We start from the raw sequence: 16,496 nt of genomic DNA on the forward strand, positions 1-16,496 counted from the left end.
AATTTTTCTTATATATATTTTTTATTTTTATTCAAAAACAGATTGCTCATATTGTTTTCAATATTATTTATTTTAACAATTATGTATTTGTATTTATTTATTGTACTTGTGAATAACATCACCTAATGGAAGCATGTAAATGCTGAAAAGAAAGGGGCCAAGTACTGAACCCTGCGGATCATGTTTAATTTTTCTTCAAATTATATTTTCTATGATTTTTTATTTAATTATTCCTATTTTGCAGTTTTATTTCCAACCCATCGGCGGAAATGTTTTCTTGTTTCAAGTATCATTTTTCCTTACTTTGAAATTATTTTAAGTTGTTTTTCTATTTCTGTTTTCGAACTTTTCAGTTTATTTTTCATGGATTTATTTTACCACCACGTCGGAGACCCCAAATCTAAAGTATCTCAAATTCAATGTACGCAAATATTGACAGTTTTCACGTGTTTTCTGTCGATTCCAACAGAACAAGGTTTTCATTCACCGAGGCAAAGAATACGAGCGCAGGGAAGACTTTCAGCAGCAACTGATGAGCCAATTCCCCAGCGCCGTTCGCCTCAATAGCACCAGCATGCCTGGGGACGACATTCGCAATTCTGCGCTCCAGTGTATCCTTCTGGCAGAATTTCAATTTACATACGTTTTTTTTCCGCGTGAATTATTCATCTGTCCTCAAATCCTCGCGTCACGTTCCAAACGTTGAGTTTCTCAGTTTACATTGGTATTAGAGCTAATGTTTGCTATTTGATTCTACGATTGGCACGAAACACCACACGATTGAGGATTATAGCCGTAGGAGAGCTGGTGAGGACTCGCTTCTGTCAAGACCAGAACGGAGACAGGACCCACTTGCGTTCTGTTTCTCACGAGTTTTATTGGAAGAAAGAGAAAGGGTTGCACAAGCACAAGTGGAGAAACACATACTACGCAAATATCTCATTTCAAGAACATTTCACCTATTTCGCTCATTTACTCTCAAACCCTACGCCTCTGAGCGATACATCACTGTTGGTACCACCACAACTTCATACAATCCTCGGAGATCTCGACATTTGAACAATCCCTTCAGCACATCCGTTGCCTAGATAGATGGATAGATAGATAGATACTTTATTCATCCCCTAAGGGAAATTCACATTTCCAGCAGCATCCCTGAGCTGAGAACAGTACAATAATAAAGCCAAAAGAATACAATATACAAATACCCAGTGTGACGTGCAAATGCCCACTGTAGCGTGTTATATAGAGTAACTAAATAGTGCTACACAGAATACATATTGCAGTAAGATTCGGTAATATCCAATGTAGGTGGTGTGGTTTAATGTGGGCCTTTACTCTGCCGGGTGGAGTTAAAGAGCCTCATGGCATGAGGAAGAAAAGATCTCTTCATTCTGTCCGTAGTACAAGACAGTGACAGCAGTCTGTCGCTGAAACTGCTCTTCTGTCTGGAGATAATGCTGTGTAGTGGATGCGATGGATTGTCCATGATTGACCTCAGCTTTTTCAGTGCTCGTCTCTCAGCTACTGTTGTTAGGCTGTCCAGCTCTTTGCCCACAACAGAGCTCGCTTTCCTAGCCAGTTTATTGAGACGAGAGGCATCCTTCTTCTTGACGCTGCCTCCCCAACACGCTGCCGCATAGAAGAGGGCGCTTGCCACTACTGTCTCATAGAATATTTTCAGGAGCTTTTTGCAGATGTTGAAGGAGGCCAGCCTTCTGAGGAAGTAGAGTCGGCTTTGCCCTTTCCTACATAGAGCCTTGCACCCTTCATCCACTCGCATCTTCCTGCAAACCACCACCTGCTGCCACAAACGAATCCAAATACTTTGAAATCTCTCTCACCACCTTTGGAAAACCTCATTTACTTACTCTTGTTCGCATTCACTTTAAGCTTCCTTCTCTCACACACTTTACTAAACTCCACTACCAAGGCACTCCTTCCTGGTAGTGGTGTTTGATAGAGTGTGTAAGAGAAGGCATTTCTGTTCGATTTCTATTTGTTAAACGTCTTCCCACGTTTAATTTGCTTTTCCTTTTGTAGTTTATCACATTTTCTATCCCGTTATCCGCAAGCATTTGGAGGTAAAACTTCATTTAAACAGTTAAAGAGACTATATGTCATGATTACTGACTAGCTTTGGCTGCCAGCTACCTGATTGGTTCCCTGTCCCTTTTTAAACCCAGTCCTGTCACTCTCTGGTTGTCGAACCGTCAGCAAACCTCTGTTGTTACAAGGCAAGCATTTTCACCCTGACTCCTGCCTGTCTCATTTTTGCACGCGTTTTTCCACCTGTCCATTCCTGATCTCCCCGTTTATCTCCGGCTACGACCAGTTTTTGATCCCGACCACGTCTGCTCTCCCGTCCCGGCTTACGACCCGTTTTTTGATCCCGACAACGTTGTTGCTCTCCTGTCCCGGCTATCGACCTGTTTTCCGTCTTTGACACCGCCATCTCCCGCTACGGAAGATCCGCTTCCATATTCGGATCAAGATTTAATTTTGTGAGCGGCTTGCTTCCCGCGTCCAGCGAGCACCGGATCGCGGGCGCTGCCCTTCCTCTTTTTATCAATAAAACTTGTGGTTAACTTTACGCAATCGGGTCCTGATTCCGTTCTGGAAATATCCTTAAAATCACCAAAATCCTTTATTAGCTCATTTTGCTCAATTGTTTCCTAAAACACTTAAGACTTAATACAATGTTGCTGTCATGACCAGAACAGGAACAGGACCCAATTGCGTGACATTCTCACACAAGCTTTTATTTTGCAGGAAATGGGGAGTCATGCACGTTGGGCAGCCGGACTGGCTGCTTGTGGTTAACGTTACGCAATTGGGTCCTGATTCCGTTCTGGTCGTGACACTATACTACCAAAGTGTTCAGGTTGCATCATCAGGTTTGAATTCTCACCTACTGAAAACAGATATGCAATGTTTTACGGTACAGCCGGTCCTGGAGATCCCTCCTCGCCTGAAGAATAAAGCCGTCCCGGACCAAATCATCAAGTGAGTCTTATTTGAAGAAGTAGAAGACGAAATTGGAATTTCAATCTCGCTAACCTTTCTTTGACTTCCTTCAGTTTCTACAAGTCCAACTACGTGCAACGTTTTCATTATTCCAGACCGGTCAGAAAAGGACCCGTCGACCCAAACAATGAGTTTGCCGTGAGTACAGATGCAAATATTTTTAATCACGTTTAAAAAAAAGAAGAAGAAATTATTATCGGGTGGAGTACATAGTTTACGCTGTCCTAAAAAGTTAAAAATATATATATATATTTCCTCTTAAATATGTGTTAACAATGCCCGACTGAGTTCAAAGAGCCTTTATGTGTCTTTTCCCACCATGCCAATCTACTTTTATTTTATTTCTTGGCTTCAATGTGCTGACCGTGGAGGACAGCTGAGGTACCCGCTGACCTGTTCTGGAAATTGCTCGCCATCTCTGGGTCATTGTGATTTTCTAGTAAATCTATTGGTTGACTGAGTTTATTTAACCCGTTTAGTAATAATTAACCTGGTAATGACCTGTTTATAACATGATAAATTGTTATTTTAGAAATTCAAATAAATATCTTCAAGTTCGTGGGCGTCATGGACAAAAAACTACATATTTTAGGCAAGTATTTAAGAGAATCGAATGATAATCTACTAATATATTCAATAAATGTATATATTTATTTTTGTATCGATTTATTTTTACAGGAAATACAACAAACTAAATTCCATTTTATGGGTGTTATAAAGCAAATCGGCAAAAAGTGTGCAGTTTTTTTTAGTTAGCCATCTGGCTACCTTTTTAGCTTTGAATCTTGCTATTTTCTAGATTTTTAGCTCTTCCGCGAGCTATCTAGCTAGCGTTTTACATTTTTTGCTGCTATCTAGGTAAAATCTTATATTTTTGGCTCGTTATCAAGCTAAGTTTTAGCCTCCTTTCAAGCTATCTATTTAGCTTTTTTTTAGCTTCCTATCTGGCTATTTAGTTTTTTTTTTTTTTTTCACTTTTAGCTAGCTATCTAGCTCCCTTTTACTTTTTTACCTGTTTATTTTTTTAGCTACCAATCAAAGTACATTTTAGCTATTTAGAAACCATCTAGCTAAGCTGTTATTTTAAAAAAATCATATCAAACTGGGCTCACTTTGCGATAACCAGTAACAAAAAAGTAGCCTTAGCTTGAAAAAAAATTGGAGACCCCTGCGCTGGAGGAAAGGATATAGGGGTAAGAGAGTGATTGTACGCTTAGGTCGAGGGTTTCTTTTATTCTGGGATGAAATTGGTGAAAGAAAGAAAAGGACTCTTTCAAATACAGTCCAAATGCCAACCGAATCCCACAAAAAGAGGAAAAAGGAAGAGTTTATTCTAATACATCTTAGAGAGACACGTACATGCACGCGCAATACAAGCAGCTTGACTGAGGTTGCAATGATGATTTCAGCCAGAAGATGGCGTCAGTTATAGAATATTTTGAAGTTAGGGACCCCACCTTGAATATTCACACTCTAACATAAAAAACACTTATGCTTAATAATTCAGCAAGGATGGCAGGATGTTACCCTTGATTTTGATTTATGTGCTGGGAATTATTGATGAGCAAATTTGGACAAAAACAGACGTGCTGATGTTCAGAAAGGATCATCAGAAAGCAACAGCATTCCTACGACAATAAGATAACTGTATAACAAATAATTTGCTGCAGAATTTTTCATGAAAATTCAAGTTTGATCTCATGACACAGCCAACGTTGTTTTTTTACGACCCATGCTTTATTTTTCACGTACTATTTATATTTGCTTTGTTTCTTTCATTTTTTTTTTGTTTTGTAGCCATAAGTATATTTAAAGTCTATTTATTTTTTAATTTTCTCATTTATTTTTATTTAAAAAAACTAAAACATATATATCACAATTAAATATAGACATACATTTGAAACAAAATAAAAATAATTAAAAAAATAAAGAATTAATATTAAAAAAATGAATAATAATAAACATTCATTAACAAAGTTAGTTTTCTCTATGCTTTGTCTTATTTTTTATTTTTATTAAATTCAATAATTCTATCTGTTAATTAATCCTAACTTGTTTTTCATTTTCCTACGGTTTTTGTGTTGCTTGAGAAAAATCATGAATTCAAAATACATTATGAAATAAAATACATGTAAAATAAATAAATAAATAAATAGATAAAAATTATAACCAATTAAAAAACTAAATACTGGACAATGTTGTTTTTCTTTTTCATTTTACTTATTTATATGCTAGATTATTTAAGATATATTAAATGTATAAATATATTTTTTCCCTTTTTAATTTGTTTTTGAAATTACACAAATAAAATAAATCATTGAAAATAAATTCATGAATTTAAAAGAGTAAATAACAACCCTTCCCAGCGTTTCTTCATTTTTCTCATGTTAAGGTTTTTGAGTTTGTTCTTGCCCTCATGTAGGCTTTAGATCAGGGGATGGTGTCATAATAGTCTCTAGTTTCCAATAGTCTGGGGTCTGTGCAGTCCTTTGAGACTCCTTGTGATTAAGGGCGTTTAAAACGATGTCATGATGAAATGAGAGGCTCTTTTTGAGTTACAAACAAGCATTTTTATTAAAGAAAAGCAGGCACATTAAAAACAAGATTTCTATGAAATGATCCCACCAACTGAACCGTGAGGGCCTTTCTTATATCGTTTCATGGATTCTGATTGAAGGATAGAATAAACCACGTGCACGTAAGAGTATTCTAATTGGAAGATTTCTTTGGTTACATGGTGTGATGTACATTGCCGGCCACTAAAGGGCACTCTAACCTACCAATAAGCATGGAAAGAAGAGAGTACACTCTTCCACGAGGAGGCAAGCTAAGAAAACAATATATTTGAAGGCCGAACCTTTTTTTAGCAGATTCCCTTCCCAGGAGAAGAATGATTCATGTGATACACCACAGCAGTTCATTGTTTGATGAGAGATGGGAGTCGCCTGAGAAGCTTGCCAATGGCCTTCAAGTTGTAGCTTTATGTGATGGGTTAGCAAAAGGAGTTCTGGACACCATAGTAGTTCATTGTCTGATAACAGATGGGAGTCGCCTGAGAAGCTTACCAGTAGCCTCCAAGATATAGAGTTATAGAAATATAAACGTATAAAGATATAAGAGTATAGAAGTAAGAGTATAAAAATATATATTGGGTATAAGCATACCTGTCAACCTCCACGGCTCCGTGCCCTTACAAACTGTCGTATTTTCCCTTACAAAATACAAAATAACCTTACGCCATATTTTTTTTTCAAACGTGTTTATTTATGTAGTTTAACATGTTATATTGTACATGTGTTTCATTATATCATATATAGTTAATTGACATTTTGTAATGAGATACTGAGTTGCTCGACATGAATGAGGTTTATTATACAAAAAGGTCAAAAATTAAGTAGCTTGGACGTTCACAAGGAAAAAAATACATGCAAAGATAATTAAGTAGAATTTTCTTATTCTGTTGGTAATATACTGATTAAAGGGATAACCACAAACCTGTCTTTTTTCATTTTCTCCTTTTGTACTTCCTTTTTTTCTTAACTTTTTTATACAACATAATAATTCGTAATATAATGCATCAAAGCAAGTGAGCCTTTAATGAGTTGAGCCAAAAAAGCCGGTTCTCTAAAAAGAGATGGACTTCCTTTCAATACACAACTACCACGGAATGATGCATGATGGGAAATCCCCAGGCGGCAGACGCTTACGCACAGTAGCGTCAAACCGCTCGCTTTGTTTGCAACGTAAAAAACGATACCGAGATAGAGGCTACTGCGGCGAACTCGTTTGACTTGATTGATTTGCCTTTTCGTGATAGTTGGTGTATACCGGATGGTACCCATAATTGACAAATTTGCGTTTTTCCATACAGATTTTCTTGTACGTCGTACACGTCTTAAGATGCATAATAAACGCACTTTGTACGACAAAAACGTACAGGTTGACAGGTATGGGTATAAACGGCACATTTAGACCATAATTCCCTTACAGGTGTAACAAATAAACATGACTTGACTTGGCTTGACAGAATTATAACAATCAATGTTGTGTCCCAATATTATCCCCTTGCCCTTCTTTTCAAGTCGATGTGGATCGAGCGTACTACCTTCACCACCGTTTACAAACTTCCTGGAATCTTGCGCTGGTTCGAGGCTACCGACATGAAACATGTAACATCCCGCAAGTTTTATTCATTACTCATAAAACAAACAAAAACTAAATTTATATCTCACCCTTCCTTCTCCAGACCACCTTATCTCCCTTGGAGAACGCCATAGAGACCATGGAGTCCACCAACGAGAAGATCCTGGCCATGATCAACCAATACCAAGCCGACGGCAATCTTCCCATCAACCCTCTCTCCATGCTGCTCAACGGCATCGTGGACCCGGCCGTCATGGGGGGATTTGCCAAATACGAGAAGGTCATTATGTCTCATCGCTCGCGAGTCCTTGAAGGCACCATAAGACACTGTCATAAAAATAATCATCTTTCCCAGTGCTGGCAGATGGCTTTTATTTATTGGGTGACGTGAACCTCATTATGGTCCTTTTATGACGCGGCGAACTGCGTTGATCGGGGGTGGGGAAAGTACGGCCCGTGTGCCATAGGTGGCTCGTCGGGCTTTTCATCCGGCCCTCGGAATAAAAATAGTCAAAGTATAATGACGGAATAAGTAGTAATAAATAAAGTACTACTAATATAAAACGTTTTTTGGGTGGTAACCTTTTCCCTAAGGTCCCTTTGTGTTTACAACAAAAAAAAACTATAATAGGAACACTATAAAAATACTACAAAATGAATTTAGTGCTTGAAAACAAGAAAAATACTACTACAGTACTACTATTAAAAAAAACGCTACTACAGAAATATTTCAACACAAATACTACAAACATACAACTGCAGTAATATCACAATAATAAGAAATACTACTAAAGAAATACTACAAAAATATTACGACAAATACTACAAAAATACTACTATAAGATTTTGCGACAGAAATACTACAAAAATACAACTAGATAAATAATACGATAAATACTACAGATAAACTACAAAAAAATCTGTCAGAATCAGAACAGACGGTAGACACAAACGCGTAACGTTTCACTCTAAGCTTTATTGCGGAAGCGGAGAAGTCAGGCATGGGAAAACAAACAATTCGGCAGGAGAAGCAGGAAGCCTAAGAGATTGGAGCGTGGTCGGTGGGCAGAAACAAGTAGGGCAGCCAAGACGGGAGATCGGAGCGTGGTCAGTGACGGAAACAAGTCAGGTGATTGAAGACAATCCGGAAGCCAAGGACAGGGACAGTGGATTGATACAGGAACGGGATACAGGACGGGTCGGGAACAGAACGGAAGTCAAAAATGCTTGCCTTGCAAGTGCGTATGTTTGTTGGCGGACCGACCAGGAGTGAATTAAAGCGTTTAGTTTAAATACGAGGGGAACCAATCAGGAAACGAGCAGCAGCTGGAGCTAAACGAGCGGACACAGGTGAGGGCAACGAGCAAATCATGACAAAATTCTACCATGTATGTACAACAGATACACTATGGAAATACTATAATAATACTACAGACATTTTACAAAAAAATACTACTATGGAAATACCATAATACGAATTACTACTACAGTAATATTAGAACAAATACTACAAAAGACTACTACTGAAATGTTATGACATAGATTACAAATATACAAATACGGAAATACAACAAAAATACTACAGTAGCAATACTTTATCTTATTCTTATTTTCTACTTTTTTGTTTTGAATCCTTTTCATTTCCCGCCTTTTTTGTTTAAGTTTTACAGAGGATCGTTATGATTATAATAAAAGATGAAATCCTTTTTGTGGTTAGGCTTTTTTTACCGAGGAGTACGCTCAGCAGCACCCGGACGACAGAGACAAACTCATGCGTCTTAAAGACCTCATCGCGTGGCAGGTACCTGGGAAAATAAAATACTTTTTATGACTTTTCATACGATTATAAAAGCGAGCGTTTCTTTTTCGCACGTTTGCAGATTCCCTTACTGGGAAGTGGTATCGCCCTCCACGGGAAGAGAGTGAGTGATGACTTGCGTCCGTTTCACCAGCGAATGGAGGAATGTTTCAAGGAACTGAAAATCAAAGTGGAGAAGGAATACGGTGTCAGAGAGTTGGTAGGGACTCGGGTTTCTCCTTTTTCTTGTTTATTTTGGCTTCTGAAGAAGCACGAGAGCAGATTAAAAAATATAAAATAAAATACAAGTTATGTTGTTAAAAATTATAAAACTTTTTAGTGTTTTTTTCTGTTTTTGTGTATGAATTCATTACTGTTTTTTTCCTTGTTGTATATTTCTCATCTCATCAGCCGTACCGCTTATCCTCATTAGGGTCGCGGGGGGGCTGGAGCCCATCCCAGCCATCTCCAGGCAGTGGGCAGGGGACACCCTGAACTGGTTGCCAACCAATCGCAGGGCACACAGGGACAGACAACTCATTCGCTCATTCACACCTAGGGACAATTTGGACCGGCCAATTCACCTGAAATGCATGTTTTTGGAATGTGGGAGGAAACCGGAGTGCCCGGAGGAAACCCACGCAAGCACGGGGAGAACATACAAACTCCGCACAGGAAGTCTGGAGCTGGATTTGAACCCACGACAGGTTCCCATGACATGAACTGTGCCGCACAAGCGCTAACCACTGCGCCGCCGTGCTGCCCTGTTGTATATTTTTATTTGTCTATTTCAGGATTAAACTATTTTTAATATATTTTTTTTTAATTTTATTATATTTTTGTTGTTGTTATTTTTCATTTTTAATTGTTTGTTTTTTTATTTTAATTTGATGGAAATTTTCATCATGAAAGTTGGCCGATATTTCTGTTAATTTATTTACATTTTATTTTATTTATTTTTACATATGTGAAGACCTACTCTATGTAGGCCTGGAGAGGGATGGGATTTATTACACCGAATTGTTTATACATTTTCCTTATTTCTTAATTTTCATTATTATCGATTTGATTGAATCAATGTTGCTTAAATATTTTGTATTTAATTTTTTTATTTTTAAATTGTCTGATTTTTATGTTTATTTTTTTAATGATCTTTATTTTATTCAAATTTGGATTCAGTTTTCATTTATTTTATTTTCACATGATCATTATTATTTGGTATTTTTCATTTCATTGAGTATTATGTCTTATTTGCTTAGATTTGTTACTTTATCTTATTTTGCTACATTGTTAGGTTTGATTGTTATCAAACTTGGCTGTGTTACTGTATCCTTTTTCAAATGTTTACATCCATTGTGTCTACTTTTTGATATTCTTATAACGTAAAATACACCTTTTTTTGATGAACTGATGAATATTACGCTCTTCATTTCCAAGTTTTCATTTTCATTAATTTATTTGAGTCTATTTTGCTTAGGTATTTTTATTTTATTATTTTATTTTTAAGTTGTCTGATTTGTTTGGTTCATTTGTAATTTTCATTTGGTCGAATTTTGTATGGGCAGCGCGGCGCAGTGGTTAGCGCTTGTGCGGCGCAGTTCATGTCATGGGAACCTGTCGTGGGTTCAAATCCAGCTCCAGACTTCCTGTGCGGAGTTTGTATGTTCTCCCCGTGCTTGCGTGGTCCAAATCGTCCCTAGGTGTAAATGAGCGAATTAGTTGTCTGTCCCTGTGTGCCCTGCGATTGGCTGGCAACCAGTTCAGGGTGTCTCCTGCCCGGAGATGGCTGGGATGGGCTCCAGCTCCCCCGCGACCCTAATGAGGATAAGCGGTACGGCTGATTAGATGAGAGATGAGATGAATTTTGTATTTAGTTTTTATTTTTACATTTTTAATTTTCTTTTAACATTATTATTATAATTTGAGGATTTTTTTTATTTCATTGACTATTATTTATTCTTTGATTTTGTTATTGTTTTCTTATTTTGTTAGTAAATGTATTTATATTTTTCGGTGTGTATTTATCTTTGTAATCAAACTGCGTTATTGTATCTTTTCAAATCTTAACATCCATTGCAACAATTTTCTGATATTCTTATCATTAAAAATAGACCATTTTTCTGCCCTCACATTTCCATTTTCCAGTTGGACCTAGACGAGCGAAAATCGGGCCGTCCATGTTCCACAATGAGATCGGTCCGTCAGTCCGTCCTGTCCGTTTCCTCGCTGCAAAGCTCCGAATGCGCCACGCCCGTTCAACTTTCTTTCGACAGGTAAGAAAAATTAACACCATTAAAAACAAAGTAATTGAAAAAAACGAGTAAATAAATGTTCTTTTTTAGGGACTTCCCGTCCGAAGCGTTCCCCGGCACGCAGGAGGACGAGGTTGTGACCTTGGGCGACTCGGAAGTCAAACTGAGGAAGAGTAAAAAGAAGAGGAAGAGGAGCAGCATGATCTTTATTACGGAGGAGAAGGAGCAAAACGCAACTCTGGACTGCAAACGGGTAAGTGCCAAAATCCATTATCCCCAGTAGACTAATAATCAAACCAAGGGCCAGCAGAGCGAATTTTTTGTCAGGGATTTGATATCGTGTCCACCAAATTGTGGACAGCACTCAGCACTGCAGCTTTAATCATATATCCCCTAGCTTATGTTGCTGAGAGGAGAAGCCTGCAGAGTACATTTTTGAAAGTCCTCGTAGCTCTTTTTTTGCCTTTATTTCGACCTAAATGAACTGCATTCGTGAGGCCACACCCCATTATCCCCAATTCCTTAATGCCTCAAGCGATGACCAGCACAGCATACTTTTGTCGGCCCTGGCAGCTCTTTTTTGGTTTATTCCCACTACAACAAGAATTACATTTATGCAGCTGTAATCTTCCATTATTCCCAATTCTATATTGCTGTTAGCACGGACCGACAAAATACAATTTTGTCGGGAAACGTTCTAAAAATACTATGCATCCATTATCCCCAAACTATTTTTGAGACCGGCGACTGACAAAGATCAATTTTATCAGTTTGAGCTACTGATGCGTGCCATTGTGGCCCGCCCGAAATGAACTGCACTGTTTTGGCCCCAATCCATTTTCCCCAGTTTTTCTATTGCTGAAAGCGGTGCCCTCGACGGCAATTTTCTGAAATGCACAGTGGCATTTTCCCCCCATTTTTTCCGCTTTCATTGAACAACACTCTAATTGCCGTGACCCATTTCCCCCAATTGACTATAGCTGCAAGCAGGGGCCAGGAGAGCAAAAATGGATGGGGGGGTTAGTGTGCAGATTTTTTGCATGTTGCGTTCAATTCTGGTCCTTAGAAATTGCGATAAACAAGGGATTCGAGTATTATGACTATCGTTATTTTTTTTCAATCCACTATCGTTTTTTTCTTCTTCTGTCCAATAATCGTTCGTACATCCCGATTTTGAACGTCTGTGTTCTCCACCAGCTGTCTAAGAAGCAAGAATTCCGAAGTGACACCAACCTATCAGGGTCCAACGACGGGACGGTGACACTTAGCGGCGCCATTTCCAGGTCCCTTCCCACCATAACTGGTAAACCATAAAACAACTGTAAATCACTAGGCCATTTAGGAAAGTAGTCATTGTTGTTTGTGACTTGAGGTTTATCTCTGGCGGTGGCGGCCGGGATGGACGAAGTGGACATGACGCGATCCAGAAGGGACAGCAAGTCTTTGTCCCTTTGCGTCACCTCGGACAGGACTGCCGACAGACGCTCCAAAGGCGTCATTGGCTTTTTCTTCAAGTCCAAGGTAGGCAAAGTCCACCAGTAGGTGGCACCATAGAAGAGGTTGCTTCTGCTTTGATTTATTTTCTTATTCTTTTTGGGGGGATGGAACCAAGAAATTAATATATATATATATATATATATATATATATATATATATATATATATATATATTACAACACTTTCATTTTGGGGGGATTTATGGATTGTTTAAAAGACAAGCAAACCATTTTTTTTACTTTTATGAAATTCTTTTATAATATTTCGTCTGAGTCATTTGAAAATACATATCTCCTTTTCTGTGAGTATTTTTGGAATTTTTTTGACTGCTTACAATATAAAAGTATATCAAAAAAAAAGCAAAAACATTTGTTTACACTTAACATTATTTTTTTAATTTAAAAAATATATTTCATGGGATGTTCAGGATATGAAACAAGCAAACAAATGACAACTCAATTTTGTCTGTGTGATGTGAAAAAGACATCTTAATTATTGGTCTTTTTCGTATTTTAGGGAAAATTCACAAAATAAACATGAAAAAAATGCATACAGAATAATTCAGTTTTATGGCTGCGATGTGAAAAAGACATATCTCAATTTTTTTGGGGTCATTTTTTGTTTTTTTGTGGGATGTTTTCAACATCTAACATAAAAAAATGCACAAAAACATTCCATTTTGTCACGTGTACAGAATCTTCCTTTTAGTTTATTTTATTTTATTTACTTATTCTAAATCATGGAATGCTTGAAACCTTTAAAATCATCTAAAAATGACTTTTCTCATTTTCGGGTCATTGTTTTATTCATTCATTGTTCTCGATATAAAATGTGCAAAATCATAAAAATAGTGTCGCGTCTTTTTCCACATGACAGCAACATTATAGATTTTATGTTTTCGTATTATTTGTATTGATTTATGTATTCATTTATTCTCATATTGTCCAATCAATGGTTGATATCGTGGTTTGGTTTAAAAAATACAAATGCCAACTATTTTTTTCCCTCCAAAAAATATATTTATTTACAAATTTAAATTTAAAGTGTTATTAATGGATATTTTAGTTACGCGGATAACAATTGTTCCTGATTTTATTTTTTATTTTTTAATTTGATTTATTATTAAGAATATGTACAGAATGATATAACAAAACACGTGTACAATATAACATGTTAAACGACATAAACAGGTTTGGAAAAAAATATGGTGTAAGATTTTTTTTGTATTTTGTAAGGGAAAATACGACAGTTTGTAAGGGCATGGAGCCCTGTAGCTTGACAGGTATGTGATTAAACTATAATGAACTATCAAAAACAGTAAAAAGAATTTACCTAATGTGTGTAGCCACCCTTGAGAATAACTAAACAAGGTTTTTTTTTATCGTTTTTCCCAAAATCATGATCTAAAAAACGTATGTGGTGCTCCAAAAAGGCGAGACGAGTTTTGAAAAGAATAAACTCGGCTCTTTATTCAATTGGTCGATAAATTGTTTGTTTATTTATTGTTTATTTACCGTATTTTCCGCACTATAAGGCGCACTGGGTTATAGGGCGCACCCCGAAAAAATAGTTTTTGGTCCTATATTTGACATACATAAGACGCACCGGATTATAAGGCACTACAATGGGAATGTCGACAAAACAGTCAGATAGTTCAGTCCAACTTATTTCCCCCTTAACATTCCCAAAGCTTGCAAAGACGCAAATATGTGTCGAGAACACGTGCGGATGCGGTGTCCGTACGATGTCACTCAAATGCATCGTTCCATCATTCTGAAGGTTAAAGTCTTGGGATTCAAGAAATGCCAACCATTCCTTAGTTTCTATTTTCTTTTTCGCTCGCAACTTTACTGTATATATGACAATAAACACTTGGAATTGAGTTTAATTTAAAAATAGACACTCCATTACATCCATTATCTGCACCGCTTATCACAGAAACATCGAGTTCAGTCTGAAACAAGATACAGGGAAAATACATAGCCGAAGTAGCTCACTGAAGTCGTTGTGTTCAATAATAATGTGCAGCCATGGTCCTCTTATATCCGTGAGTTTAGTAAATCCAGGAGAATAAAATATTTACAAATACAGAATAGTAAAAAAATGCTTTCTGTATGCCGTCAACCATGTGCTATACGCATTCATCTTTTTCGGCCAATTGCAGGCTTTGTTTTGCCGCTTCAGCCAATGCCAGCCTGTAAATGATAAAAAGGATCCGCCCCTTGACCTCCGAATAACTTTAGCCAATAGTAATCGATTCAATTGATGATTGACACATCTTTTTCTGCCAATTGCAGGCTTTGTTTTACAGCTTAAGCCTATCCCAGCCTGTAAATGATAAAAAGGATCCGCCCCTTGACCTCCGAAAAACTTTAGCCAATAGTGATCGATTCAAATGATGATTGACACATTGGTTAGCCAATGAAACGCCGGTAAATAAATCCCAGCATACACCGCGGACTACTTGGCGTTCGGGGGAAAATCTAGTCGGTGGCTGCAAGTTAGTTGGAAGACTTTGCGATTTAATATTGATCCATAAATAAGGCGCACTGTATTATAAGGCGCATGGTCAGCTTTTGAAAAAAATTAAGACTTTTAGGTACGCCTTATAGTGCGGAAAATACGGTATTTACCACCCATATTTCCTGCGGGTTATTTATTGGCATTGGGTTTTCTCAATATTTGATCTGAATGATTATTCAGTGAATTTTTGTGTTTTCTTTTAACTACGAATAAATAAATGGATGCTCTAAACAAAGTATTGTTTCTCTTTGAGAAGGACACTAAATATTCTTATTTTGATTCTAAATAAAATACAGAAATGAAAATAAATATGTGAGTTGAATAGATTACTAAATAGTTTAAAAAATATATATTTCTTTTCACAGAGCTCCAAGTCGGAAGATCCGATGGGCAGCGATGCCGCCAAAGACTCCAACAATCATTTCTGATGCTCTTCTTGACTCTTAATAAAAGCTCCTTTTTTGTTTTTTGGCCTTTCCTCGTAAGCTTGATGATCACTTGTCACGCTAAATGCCATCTCGCAGCTCTTTTGTCAGTTGAGCCGCAAGCACGTAATTAAAAAAAAGTCGGAAACGAGTGTACACTTTTCAACATTGTTATGGAAATAACGACTTGACACAAGGTTGCCACGTCTGGCTAAAATCCCCCTCGAGTAAAGAAAAATCCAATTAGGGCTCTGTTTTGAAATGTGACACTTGATATTCTCCAGAGAAGTAAGCATTGTTTTTATAAAGCATGGGTTGAAAAGGCCGGTTTTGTTTTTGTTACCACGCGCATTTTTTTCGGAACTCTTAAAGTGACACGACATGAAATCTGCTGTTTATCCCTCGGCAGGGGCAACAAAACATCGAATGAGCTGGATAAAATCGGAGTGGCTGAATACAGCCAATTGCTGGAGATGGTAAGAGCAGGTGGAACCGGCTAACTTTAGCAGCTAGCAAGAGAAGCAAAAGAAAAAGACAGTAAAATATTTCAAGAGTAAAGAACATGGAGCAGTTAGAAATGGCCTGCCTCCAAGTGGCTAAAGAAGTAACAGTGGGAAAAAAAAACGGCTGCGGAAGCTGAGTGACACTGGAGGACAGAGCATGCTTTATTGAAATCAAGCAGCTAGCAACAATGGCTAGTGGCTAACCATAGCATGCAGCTGAGTAACTAACACGATTGGCTGGAGAAGGAGATAGTGAAAAAAAAATTGGAAGGCGAAAGACAGATACAAGTTGTAAAAATGTATAGCGACTAGTGGCGAGCCATAACCTC

The 16,496-nt window shown here is 37.5% G+C and overlaps 1 protein-coding gene across 1 annotated transcript in view; it reads left to right on the plus strand.

Annotated features, from left to right (window-relative positions):
- Positions 1-15,951, plus strand: part of dock2 (dedicator of cytokinesis 2) — a 167,325-nt gene extending 151,374 nt beyond the window's left edge. The window contains exons 40-51 of the mRNA XM_088343674.1: positions 470-611; positions 2,925-3,006; positions 3,081-3,165; positions 7,110-7,196; positions 7,274-7,450; positions 8,888-8,971; positions 9,051-9,188; positions 11,114-11,241; positions 11,311-11,473; positions 12,418-12,523; positions 12,593-12,741; positions 15,605-15,951. Of these exons, the coding sequence (XP_088199800.1) occupies positions 470-611; positions 2,925-3,006; positions 3,081-3,165; positions 7,110-7,196; positions 7,274-7,450; positions 8,888-8,971; positions 9,051-9,188; positions 11,114-11,241; positions 11,311-11,473; positions 12,418-12,523; positions 12,593-12,741; positions 15,605-15,667 (1,404 nt within the window). The 3' untranslated portion in view covers positions 15,668-15,951. The remainder of the gene's footprint in view (positions 1-469; positions 612-2,924; positions 3,007-3,080; positions 3,166-7,109; positions 7,197-7,273; positions 7,451-8,887; positions 8,972-9,050; positions 9,189-11,113; positions 11,242-11,310; positions 11,474-12,417; positions 12,524-12,592; positions 12,742-15,604) is intronic.
- Positions 15,952-16,496: the final 545 nt, after the last annotated feature.

Source organism: Urocampus carinirostris, chromosome 9 (assembly GCF_059441175.1).
Source record: "Urocampus carinirostris isolate Australia breed hairy pipefish chromosome 9, RoL_Ucar_1.0, whole genome shotgun sequence".
NCBI lineage: Eukaryota > Metazoa > Chordata > Actinopteri > Syngnathiformes > Syngnathidae > Urocampus > Urocampus carinirostris.